The 12,239-nt window shown below is 42.3% G+C and overlaps 1 protein-coding gene across 1 annotated transcript in view; it reads right to left on the reverse strand.

Moving 5' to 3' along the window:
• LOC139760410 (chitinase-3-like protein 1) overlaps positions 1–12,239 on the reverse strand; it is a 44,755-nt gene that overhangs the window by 194 nt on the left and 32,322 nt on the right. Inside the window, exons 9-11 of the mRNA XM_071683578.1 lie at positions 11,188–11,532; positions 4,646–4,816; positions 1–194 (exon numbers count right to left, since the gene is read on the reverse strand). The exon at positions 1–194 is cut by the window's left edge and continues 194 nt beyond it. Coding sequence (XP_071539679.1) covers positions 69–194; positions 4,646–4,816; positions 11,188–11,532 — 642 coding nt within the window. The 3' untranslated portion in view covers positions 1–68. The remainder of the gene's footprint in view (positions 195–4,645; positions 4,817–11,187; positions 11,533–12,239) is intronic.

Consider the following 12,239-nt stretch of genomic DNA (forward strand, 5'->3'; position numbering starts at 1 on the left):
TGTTGTGGTGGGGAGTGAAGGCAGGTATGTAGAAGAGACACCCATTACAGAGTTACAGAGGCAGGGGATTAGGTCTCGTTGCAGGTGGAGGTGTCAACGTGAGTTTTCTCGTCACACATGGTGAGGGCCTGATTCCAGTAGAGGCCATCCGGGCACTGCTCCAGGTGGGGCGACCCCTGGTAGCACCGGTAGTACTGCAATGATACCATAACCTTGATCACTCTGTCCCCTGCTCTCTCTCTCTCTCTCTCTCTCTCTCTCTCTCTCTCTCTCTCTCTCTCTCTCTCTCTCTCTCTCTCTCTCTCTCTTATATAGAGTTGAGCCCAGATCTCCCATTGACACCAAAAATCTTTTAGTTTTCCCTTTTGATAATAATAATAATAATAATTTTACTTTACTTCCCATGTTGCTTAAATCCTTTAATGTAAATGTTGCCTTCAACAACAAAAACACTATAAAGAATATCTTGTTCAGGAACTCATCAGAAAATTCTCCTGGATGCATCTATAAAGTGCCATGTAGCAATTGTGAAAAGTTTTATTTTGGGCAGACTGGTATGGATCTTTCTGTTAGACTCAAGCAACATAGATATAGTATAAGAACGGGACAGGAATCAAATGCCTTATTTAATCACGTTAAAAACTATGATCATTGTCTTGACTGAAGTGATGCCATCTCAGTTATTAACTCTAACTCTATTACCACGAGAAATATCATTGAACCTTCTATTATTAGATACACAAAGAATTATAATCTTAATATTAGTGATGGTCTGTACAAATTAGATAATTTTATTGTTGATAGAATATGTAGAATGAAAAGTTTATGAACGCTCGTTGTCTGTCTTGGACAATCGCATGTTTACCAAATGGTGTCCTAGCTTCGTCTCTTCGATGTATATCAGTTGACTTATATTTCTCTCTTGTGTCTCCCCTGATGATGTGATTATTACACGAAAGTGTAAACTTATCGTGTTTCATTTTCCCCGTGGACTCAGGAATATCTTGATCACGCGCAAAATTGTGATCCTTTCCAATATATATATATATATATATATATATATATATATATATATATATATATATATATATATATGTATATATATATATATATATATATATATATATATATATATATATATATATATATTATATATATATATATATATATATATATATATATATATATATATATATTGTTCGCTGATGATACAGCGCTGGTGGCTGATTCATGTGAGAAACTGCAGAAGCTGGTGACTGAGTTTGGTAAAGTGTGTGGAAGAAGAAAGTTGAGAGTAAATGTGAATAAGAGCAAGGTTATTAGGTACAGTAGGGGTGAGGGTCAAGTCAATTGGGAGGTGAGTTTGAATGGAGAAAAACTGGAGGAAGTGAAGTGTTTTAGATATCTGGGAGTGGATCTGTCAGCGGATGGAACCATGGAAGCGGAAGTGGATCATAGGGTGGGGGAGGGGGCGAAAATTTTGGGAGCCTTGAAAAATGTGTGGAAGTCGAGAACATTATCTCGGAAAGCGAAAATGGGTATGTTTGAGGGAATAGTGGTTCCAACAATGTTGTATGGTTGCGAGGCGTGGGCTATGGATAGAGATGTGCGCAGGAGGATGGATGTGCTGGAAATGAGATGTTTGAGGACAATGTGTGGTGTGAGGTGGTTTGATCGAGTAAGTAACGTAAGGGTAAGAGAGATGTGTGGAAATAAAAAGAGCGTGGTTGAGAGAGCAGAAGAGGGTGTTTTGAAATGGTTTGGGCACATGGAGAGAATGAGTGAGGAGAGATTGACCAAGAGGATATATGTGTCGGAGGTGGAGGGAACGAGGAGAAGAGGGAGACCAAATTGGAGGTGGAAAGATGGAGTGAAAAAGATTTTGTGTGATCGGGGCCTGAACATGCAGGAGGGTGAAAGGAGGGCAAGGAATAGAGTGAATTGGAGTCATGTGGTATACAGGGGTTGACGTGCTGTCAGTGGATTGAATCAGGGCATGTGAAGCGTCTGGGGTAAACCATGGAAAGCTGTGTAGGTATGTATATTTGCGTGTGTGGACGTGTGTATGTACATGTGTATGGGGGGGGGGGGTTGGGCCATTTCTTTCGTCTGTTTCCTTGCGCTACCTCGCAAACGCGGGAGACAGCGACAAAGTATAAAAAAAAAAAAAAAAAAAAAAAAATATATTATACTTAGTCGCTGTCTCTCGCGTTAGCTAGGTAGCGCAAGGAAGCAGACGGAAGAATGGCCCAACCCACCGACACACACTTGCATATACATAAACGCCCACACGCACATACACATACCTATACATTTCATCGTATATATATATATATATATATATATATATATATATATATATATATACATGTACATATTTATCCTTGTTGCCTTCATCCATTCTCGTCGCCTCTCGCCTCGTCGCATCTCTATCAACTCTTATCATATACCTTCTCCAAATCCATAAATGCTACATACAAATCCATTTGCTTTTCTAAGTATTTCTCACATACATTTTTCAAAGCAAACACCTGATCCACACATCCTCTGCCACTTCTGAAACCACACTGCTCTTCCCCAATCTGATGCTCTGTACATGCCTTCACCCTCTCAATCATTACCCTCCCATACAATTTCCCAGGAATACTCAACAAACTTATACCTCTGTAATTTGAGCACTCACTTTTATCCCCTTTGCCTTTGTACAATGGCACTATGCAGGCATTCCGCCAATCCTCAGGCACCTCACCATAAGTCATACATACATTAAATAACCTTACCAACCAGTCAACAATACACTCACCCCCTTTTTTAATAAATTCCACTGCAATACCATCGAAACCCGCTGCTTGCCGGCTTTCATCTTCCGCAAAGCTTTTACTACCTCTTCTCTGTTTACCAAATCATTTTCCCTAACCCTCTCACTTTGCACACCACCTCGACCAAAACACCCTATATCTGCGACTCTATCATCAAACACATTCAACAAACCTTCAAAATACTCACTCCATCTCCTTCTCATATCACCACTACTTGTTATCACCTCCCCATTAGCCCCCTTCACTGAAGTTTCCATTTGTTCCCTTGTCTTACGCACTTTATTTACCTTCTTCCAAAACATCTTTTTATTCTCCCTAAAATTTAATGATACTCTCTCACCCCAACTCTCATTTGCCCCCTTTTTCACCTCTCGCACCTTTCTCTTGACCTCCTGCCTCTTTCTTTTATACATCTCCCACTTGTTTGCATTATTTCCTTGCAAAAATTGTCCAAATGCCTCTCTCTTCTCTTTCACTAATACTCTTACTTCATCCCACCACTCACTACCCTTTCTAATCTGCCCACCTCCCACGCTTCTCATGCCACAAGCATCTTTTGCGCAAGCCATCACTGCTTCCCGGAATACATCCCATTCCTCCCCCACTCCCCTTACCTTCTTTGTTCTCACCTTTTTCCATTCTGCACTCAGTCTCTCCTGGTACTTCCTCACACAAGTCTCCTTCCCAAGCTCACTCGTTTCACCCCAACATTCTCTTCATTTCTGAAAACCTCTACAAATCTTCTCCTTCGCCTCCACAAGATAATGATCATACATCCCTCCAATTGCACGTCTCAGCACATTAACATTCACGCGTCTATCAATTAACACGTAATCCAATAACGCTCTCTGGCCATCTCTCCTACTTACATATGTATACTTATGTATATCTCTCTTTTTAAACGAGGTATTCCCAATCACCAGCCCTTTTTCAGCATATAAATCTACAAGCTCTTCACCATTTCCATTTACAACACTGAACAACGCATGTACACCAATTATTCCCTCAACTGCCACATTACTCACCTTTGCATTCAAATCAACCATCACTATAATCCGGTTTCGTGCATCAAAACTACTAACACACACACTCAGCTCCTCCCAAAACACTTGCCTCATGATCTTTCTTCTCATGCCCAGGTGCATATGCACCAATGATCACCCAACTCTCTCCATCTACTTTCAGTTTTACCCATATCAATTTTGAGTTTACTTTCTTACACTCTATCACATACTCCCACCACTCCTGTTTCAGGAGTAGTGCTACTCCTTCCGTTGCTCTTGTCCTCTCACTAACCCCTGACTTTTCTCTCAAGACATTCCCAAACCACTCTTCCCCTTTACCCTTGAGCTTCGTTTCACTCAGAGCCAAAACATCCAGGTTCCTTTCCTCAAACATAGTACCTATTTCTCCTTTTTTCTCATCTTGGTTACATCCACACACATTTAGACATCCCAATCTGAGCCTTCGAGGAGGATGAGCACTCCCCGCGAGACTCCTTCTGTTTCCCCTTTTAGAAAGTTAAAGTACAAGGAGGGGAAGGTTTCCAGCCCCCCGCTCCCGTCCCCTTTAGTCGCCTTCTACGACACGTGAGGAATGCGTGGGAAGTATTCTTTCTCCCCTATCTCCAGGGATATATATATATATATATATATATATATATATATATATATATATATATATATATATATATATATATTTACTCTTTCTAGGTGTCTGTATCTATCAGTTCAACGATCCTATGTTTATTTTCTAATTAATTTTGGAAGATTTGATGATGTAGCTACTTACTATGTGCCATACCAGGTACAGGGTCGAGGTCTCACCTTATCGCAGTCAGCGTGGGGTAAGTACGTGTTGTCGATCTCACAAATCCACAAGTTGCAATGGGAAGTGTCCACTTCGCTCTCCCAGTCACAGAGGCCGAGTAGTTCGTTGAAGAGTGTCCCAGGGGCGCACATCTCCAGTATGGCTTGTCCATTCACGCATTCCCAGTACTGCAGTAAGGACACGATTCTTAGATAACCATACTGGCAGGGAGTACGTAACCAGCTTAGTACCACGGCATGATCTTTGCAACACATTAGGTGTTTTGTTGTGAAAGGTCAGGTTAGGATCAGTTCACTTATGCTCAAGGATTGTACAATGTTGCTTAAGGATCGTAGGATCCTACTCAAGGGTTTTATCCTCCTGCTTAAGGATCGTATCATCTTTCTCGAGGATTGTACCGTGCTCGATGGGCTTAACATAATTGTGTTCACTAGTTCTGTCTCAGAACGGGGTAACCTTGTAATCTGGTTCATAGAGATACTGTGAGAGACTGGATGAAGGGCGGCATAAGGTGAGAGTAAAGGAAGCAGGAAGAGTGGCTAAGGAGTGGAAGGTCTTCAGAAAAACTGATTCCATGTGAGGTATGGAAACTACGGTGTGACGGTGTTGTATGAGAAAGGGTAGTGGGATGAGGAAGTTAATCTGCAAGTGAAAGAGAAAAGATAGGTACTGCACATGAGCTTCTCGAGAGAGGTGTGGCGGTGTTGTTAATTGGTTAGTCAGGCTTTTTCAGTGTGTTTATGACTCAAGGTTTGGAGCCTCAGGACTGACAGAAAGCATTTATTGTACTCTTGTGAAAAGGCATTTACGAATGTGAATGTGCCGGTGTCAGAGTGCACATGGTAGGATGTTTGAGAGGCACAGAGCATCAGGTTGTGGGGAAGCAGTATGGCCTTAAGAGTGGTAGATGTGTGGACCAGGTGTCTCTGGAAATATTTTGTTTAAGTAATATTTGGAGAAACAGAGGGTTTTATTTGTGGCATGTGTGGACCTGGAGTAAGTGTATGATAAGTTAACAAGGACTTGATTAGGGTATTTTGTTGCCTATTCCGTCTCAGCTAACATAACACTTCTTGAACTTGGGAATGTAATTCAAAAGCCCTGAGGAGAGGGTATATGCGCACGAGGAACAGGTGGGGGGTGGAGGGGGGGACTTGTGAAGGAGAGGGTATATGCGCACGAGGAACAGGTGGGGGGGGGGGGGAGCCTTGTGGAAGGTGTTTCTAATAAAAATGATGTACGACGAAGCCTGCTAAATGCAATGAAGAATTTTAATCAGGAGAGTAAAGAGCATGTGTCCGAATGAGAAGGGACAAGGGTGAATGGTTTTAGCAGGACTGCCTCAGGGATGCGTAGTGTCACTATGGCTTGTTCAATCTGTCTCTGGACAGGATGCTACGGGTGGTAAATACGAGGGTCTTCGAGCAAGGGGCAAGTCTCTAGCATGCTAGCGTGAGAGGCCTTCGGAGGCCTTTGCTGTTTGCTGGTGACACATCTCTGGTGGAAGAGGTGAGTAAGGAACTGCAGAAACTGGTGTCTGAGTTTGGGAAATTGTGTAGAAGAAGGAAGTTGAGAGTTAATGTATACATTGTACAGTAATGAGGTGTAGTGTGGGGCGAGACAGGCTGCTTGCGTGTGATTCTTAATGGAGTGAATCTGGAGAAAATGGAGTGCTTTAGATATGTGGGAGAGGACATGGCTGCGGATGGAACCATGGGGGTGTTAGAAGGAGAGGTCATCGTCTGTCAGGGCAAACATGGGTATGTGTGAAGGTACACCAGAGTCCCGACGGTGGTGTAGGATTGTGAACTTTGGAATATGAATGTGAAATAAGTGGGTGGACGTGTTGGAAATAGGATGCCTGAGTACAGAATGTAGCGTGAGGTGAGTTTTTCATGTAAGGAATGACAGCGTAAGAGAGAGATGTGGTAGTACATGCAGTCTGGTTGAAAGAGCTAGCCAGGGTGTACTGAAATGGTTCAGACATATGTCTGTATGAGTTAAGGCAAGCTAAGAGGATTTGTATAAAAGAAATGGAGTGGTAGGTTGAGAGGGAGGCCGATAAAGAGATGAAAAAATTGGATGAACGAGACGTCGAATATTCAGAAGGATGAGATGCCTGAACGGACTAGAATGGATTATAGTGACATGGTATACGGGGGGAGACGTTCTGTCATTGAGCTGAACCAGGGAGTACAGAATGTAGCATGAGGTGAGTTTTTCATGTAAGGAATGACAGCGTAAGAGAGAGATGTGGTAGTACATGCAGTCTGGTTGAAAGAGCTAGCCAGGGTGTACTGAAATGGTTCAGACATATGTCTGTATGAGTTAAGGCAAGCTAAGAGGATTTGTATAAAAGAAATGGAGTGGTAGGGAGAGAGGGAGGCCGATAAAGAGATGAAAAAATTGGATGAACGAGACGTCGAATATTCAGAAGGATGAGATGCCTGAACGGACTAGAATGGATTATAGTGACATGGTATACGGGGGGAGACGTTCTGTCATTGAGCTGAACCAGGGAATATGAAGTGGTCAGGGTAAACCATAGTATGTGCGGCTTGGCTTTGGACTTTGATGTCGGTACAGTGTACTGGAACCAGAGAAAAGTACGGAGTCTCATAACAGCCACCCACTCCTCATGTGGCTGGTCTCCACACAGAAAGTACGGGAAGCAACAGCCAGTCACATGCCAGCAGTAGTGGCTGAGATACACACGGGAGTAGTGGCTGAGCTGTGGAACAGAGAGAGAGAGAGAGAGAGAGAGAGAGAGAGAGAGAGAGAGAGAGAGAGTATGATGACAGACCGAAGATGATGATAATGCAAGGAAGGTGACGAGCAGACGAGATGATACGGCAGAAGGCTTTTGATCCACTCTGGCCAAGAGAGAAGTGGAAGAAGATCCACCCGAGACGTGAGCAGTGCTCAGGTTAAGGGAGAATAAGTACACAGCTGCTTACGAGAAAGATTATCTTGGCACTGACAACACCCCTGGTTATGGGGAGTCTTCATTACGTGTGGTTTCCAAGGTAGAACAGAGGAAATGGTTATGCTTGTCAGTTGTTGGATGTTGCAAGGATGAACTCTGATGTTGTGAAATCTGTGAGTAGGAAAGAAGTGAAATTGAGAAAAAAAATGTAGGAATAATTTTAAAAGATGTAGGAAGAATTTCAAAAATGTAGGGAGACTTTAAAAAAGGGTATGAAGAATTTTTGAGAATTTAGGAAGAATTTTGAAATATGTTGGGCGAATTTTGAAATGTTGGAAGAATTTTAGAAAATGTAGGAACAATTTTCAAAATGTAGGAAGAATTTGAAAAGAATGTAGGGAGAATATAAAGAATGGAGGAATTTCTAAGAATGGAAGAATTTTAAAATATATGGGGCGAATTTAAAAGAAATGTAGGAAGAATTTTAAAAAGTGTAGGGAGAATTTAAAAAAAATGTTGAAAGAACTTTAGAGAATGTAGGAAGAATTTTAAGAATGTAGGACGAATTTTGAAAAAATGGAAGAATTTTAAAAAATGTAGGGCGAATTTTAAAAAATGTAGGGCGAATTTTAAAAAGATGTAGGAAGAATTATAAGAAATGTAGGAAGAATTTTAAGAATGTAGGGGGAATTTTAGAAAAATGTCGGAAGAATTTTAAAAAGTGTAAGAAGAATTTGAAAAAAAATGGGCGAATTTTGAAAATATGCTAGAAGAATTTTAAAAACTGTAGGGAGAATTTGAAAAAAATGTAGGGCGAATTTTAAAAAGATGTAGGGAGAATTTTGAAAAATGTAGGAGGATTTTAAAAGAATGTAGGGCGAATTTTGAAAAAATGGGAGAATTTAAAAAAAGTTGGTAATTTCAGAAAAAATGTTGGAAGAATTTTAAAAGATGTAGGAATTTAGGAAGAATTTTAAAAAATGTAGGACGAAAAAAAAAAACCCACGGAATATTTCTAAAGAATGTAGGGGGAATTTTAAAAAATGGAAGAATTTAAAAAAAAATGTAGGGCGAATTAAAAAGAAAATGCAGGAAGAAATTTAAAGAATGTATGAAGAATTTAAAAAATAGAAGGAGAATTTAAAAAGATGAAGAATTTTCAAGAATGTAGGAAGAATTTTAAAAAATATAGGAAGAATTTTAAAAGATATTGGAAGAATTTTAAATATTGTAGGGAGAATTAAAAAAAAAATGTAGGAAGGATTTAAAAAGTTGGAAGAACTTAGAAGAAAATGGAAGAATTTTTCAAAAAGGGAGAGAGAATGTAAAGAATGTAGGGAGAATGAAAATTATAGGGAGAATTAAAAAAGTAGAGAGAATTTTAAGAAAACATGGTGAAATTTTATAGAGTATAGGGAGAATTTAAAGAATGCCGGGAAAATAAAACTGCAGGGAGACTTTAAAGAATGTAGGAATAATAAGGAATGCAGGGAGAATTTAAAGAATGTAGGAATAATAAGGAATGCAGGGAGAATTTAAAGAATGTAGGAATAATAAGGAATGCAGGGAGAATTTAGAGAATGTAGGAATAATAAGGAATGCAGGGAGAATTTAAAGAATGTAGGAATAATAAGGAATGCTGGGAGAACTTAAAGAATGTAGGGATAATAAGGAATGCAGGGAGAATTTAAAGAATGTAGGAATAATAAGGAATGCAGGGAGAATTTAAAGAATGTAGGAATAATAAGGAATGCAGGGAGAATTTAAAGAATGTAGGAATAATAAGGAATGCAGGGAGAATTTAAAGAATGCGGGAGAATGAAAAAGAGTAGGAAGAACTTGCGGTTGTGGACTATTACTGTGTCCCGTGTTGAGACAGATGCTGCACAAGTCCGAATGATGAGAAGAAACGGGTTCAGTGCGAGAAAAAGAACGCCTGCTGGGTCAAGATGGAAGAGAAAGTGTGTAGGATGGAATCTTTGGAGTAGTGGTTGGCGTTGCTGACCTTGATGCGTTCATGAGTCGCCCGAGGGGGAGCTCATTGCTGTTAGCAGTTGATCCACATTCAGTCCAGCTGTTCATCTTCCCTAGAGGGATTGGTCGATAAACTGGGGACCTTGCTAAGGCTTAGGGCATGTGAAAAGTCGGGTAAATCCATCCAGAGTTAGAGGAAAATAAGGTGAGAAAGAAAGTGGCTTTATCATTTGGAGTAGCTGTAGGTTGGATGCGTCGTAAACATCGAGGAAAGGATGAACTGTAGAGGTTATGGTGGATTCATTTCTGTAAGGACCAGATAGAATTATCAAATGAAGACTATAAGGTATGTTTCTATCTTTCCACTAATGCGTGCTTAACTGTATGATGAACAACTTTGCGTTGTCCTGTCAGAAATGAAGTTGGAATGAGATTCAGGAGAGATGAATTTCATATCCTGATTTGGTCTCATCCTGTTGTGATAGGTATTAGAGAAACAGGCATCAAACAATAACCAGGAGTATAAAAGTTTAAGAGAAAGGACGGAGGACTCCTACATAGCCAAGATGACCTCTGCTATGTGATCAGCAAAGCTGATGACAATAAGCCAGCCCAAGGAGGCCAAAGTTGGAGTGTTGAGAATGGGCTAAGAGGTGGACGTATCCAGTTGCAGGTGATAGAGATAAGACTGTGACCAGAAGAGTTTAAGTGGGCAGAAATACAAAGACATAGAGGTAAGAAATACTGCATGTAGAGTGCGGGGTTAATAGGCAAAAAAAGATGTTGAGTGCGTTAGTAGAGTTGTCGTGATAACCTGTAGTTGTGTTCATTTAGTCGTTTCTGAACCGTTTTGGAGGGAAAAGGAAAGGACCTTAACTCCACTGGGATCATGTCAATTAGGGCCGGGCCAATCTTTGTGGTGCACATTCAGATTCTTTCTATGGAGGATTTCAGCAAGTGAATGTAAGGGGACCAGTGTGTCTTGGCATATGTACTGGGTGGAAGAGGGGATGAAAGTCCTGGTTGCAGTGAGGAGCGTGTAGAAGGAAGTGCCTATATCTGTAAGGTCAGAGATGGGTGGGTACCTGGCAGTGTTGTATGGACCTGAGAGGAAGAAGATGGATGTGTTGGAAATGAAAATGCCTGTGAGCGAAACGTGGAGAGGCGGGTTTGAGCGTGTATGGCACGACAGCGTCAGAGAGGAGAGTAGCGAGCACAGTGTGATTTAAAGGGTCAAACCAGGGGATGATGAAATGGTTCGGGTATGTGGAGGGGATGAGTGAGGAATGACTGACTCAAGAGGATCAACATACCAGAGTGGAAGGAGAATGGCTTTGGGGAAACCTAAGAAGGAGGCGGAAGGATGTTGAGACCTAAACATATAGGAAGGTGAGAGGCGTGCTGTAGACTGAATGAAATGGATCGATGTGGTAAATGGGGGGCGACGTGCTGTCATTGAGATGAACTAGTGCATGTAAAGCGATCAAGGTAAACGACGGAATCGTTTGTAAGGCTTGGATGTGATGGTAGGCGCTGTCTTCAGCACATTATACATGACGGTCTCGAGTGGCTGTGTATGCAGATGAAGCCGTTGTTCCAGTGTTCCTGACGCTGCCTCGCTAAGAAGGATCATCTTACCTTGTTGCAGTCCTCGTGGGGGAACACTGAGCCGTCGATATGCTGGCTACAGTCTGGCCGCTGGTGGTGAGGGCCAGTCGTCGTGTGACTTTGGATGGTGGTCGTTGCCCTAGTGGTCGTGGTGGTCTTCAGAGTGGTAGTCGTTGCCTCAGTGGTCGTGGTGGGTTTCACGGTAGTAGTCGTTGCCTCGGTGGTCGTGGTGGGCTTCGGGGTGGTAGTCGTTGCCTCAGTGGTCGTAGTGGGCCTCGGGGTGGTGGTCGTCGTCGTTGGCTCAGTGGTCGTGCTTGGCGTAGTCGTCATTTTCTCAGTGGTTGTGTCATCAGTAGGGGTAATGGCGGCGCACACCTGGAAAGCACAGACAATATACCATGCAAGATAGATTTTCATCCTATAAGATTCTGCGGACAGTTTGACCTGGTTGTAGGCTTTTATGTGTTACGACACAGCTGCCGTAGACGATACAGTAGGGACACAGCTGCCGTAGACGATACAGTAGGGACACAGCTGCCGTAGACGATGCAGTAGGGACACAGCTGCCGTAGACGATACAGTAGGAACACAGCTGCCGTAGACGATACAGTAGGAACACAGCTGCCGTAGACGATACAGTAGGAACACAGCTGCCGTAGACGATACAGTAGGGACACAGCTGCCGTAGACGATACAGTAGGGACACAGCTGCCGTAGACGATACAGTAGGAACACAGCTGCCGTAGACGATACAGTAGGAACACAGCTGCCGTAGACGATACAGTAGGGACACAGCTGCCGTAGACGATACAGTAGGGACACAGCTGCCGTAGACGATGCAGTAGGAACACAGCTGCCGTAGACGATACAGTAGGGACACAGCTGCCGTAGACGATACAGTAGGGACACAGCTGCCGTAGACGATACAGTAGGGACACAGCTGCCGTAGACGATGCAGTAGGGACACAGCTGCCGTAGACGATACAGTAGGGACACAGCTGCCGTAGACGATACAGTAGGGACACAGCTGCCATAGACGATACAGTAGGGACACAGCTGCCGTAGACGATGCAGTAGGGACA

The sequence above is a fragment of the Panulirus ornatus genome, chromosome 36 (genome assembly GCF_036320965.1).
Source record: "Panulirus ornatus isolate Po-2019 chromosome 36, ASM3632096v1, whole genome shotgun sequence".
In the NCBI taxonomy this organism is placed as follows: domain Eukaryota; kingdom Metazoa; phylum Arthropoda; class Malacostraca; order Decapoda; family Palinuridae; genus Panulirus; species Panulirus ornatus.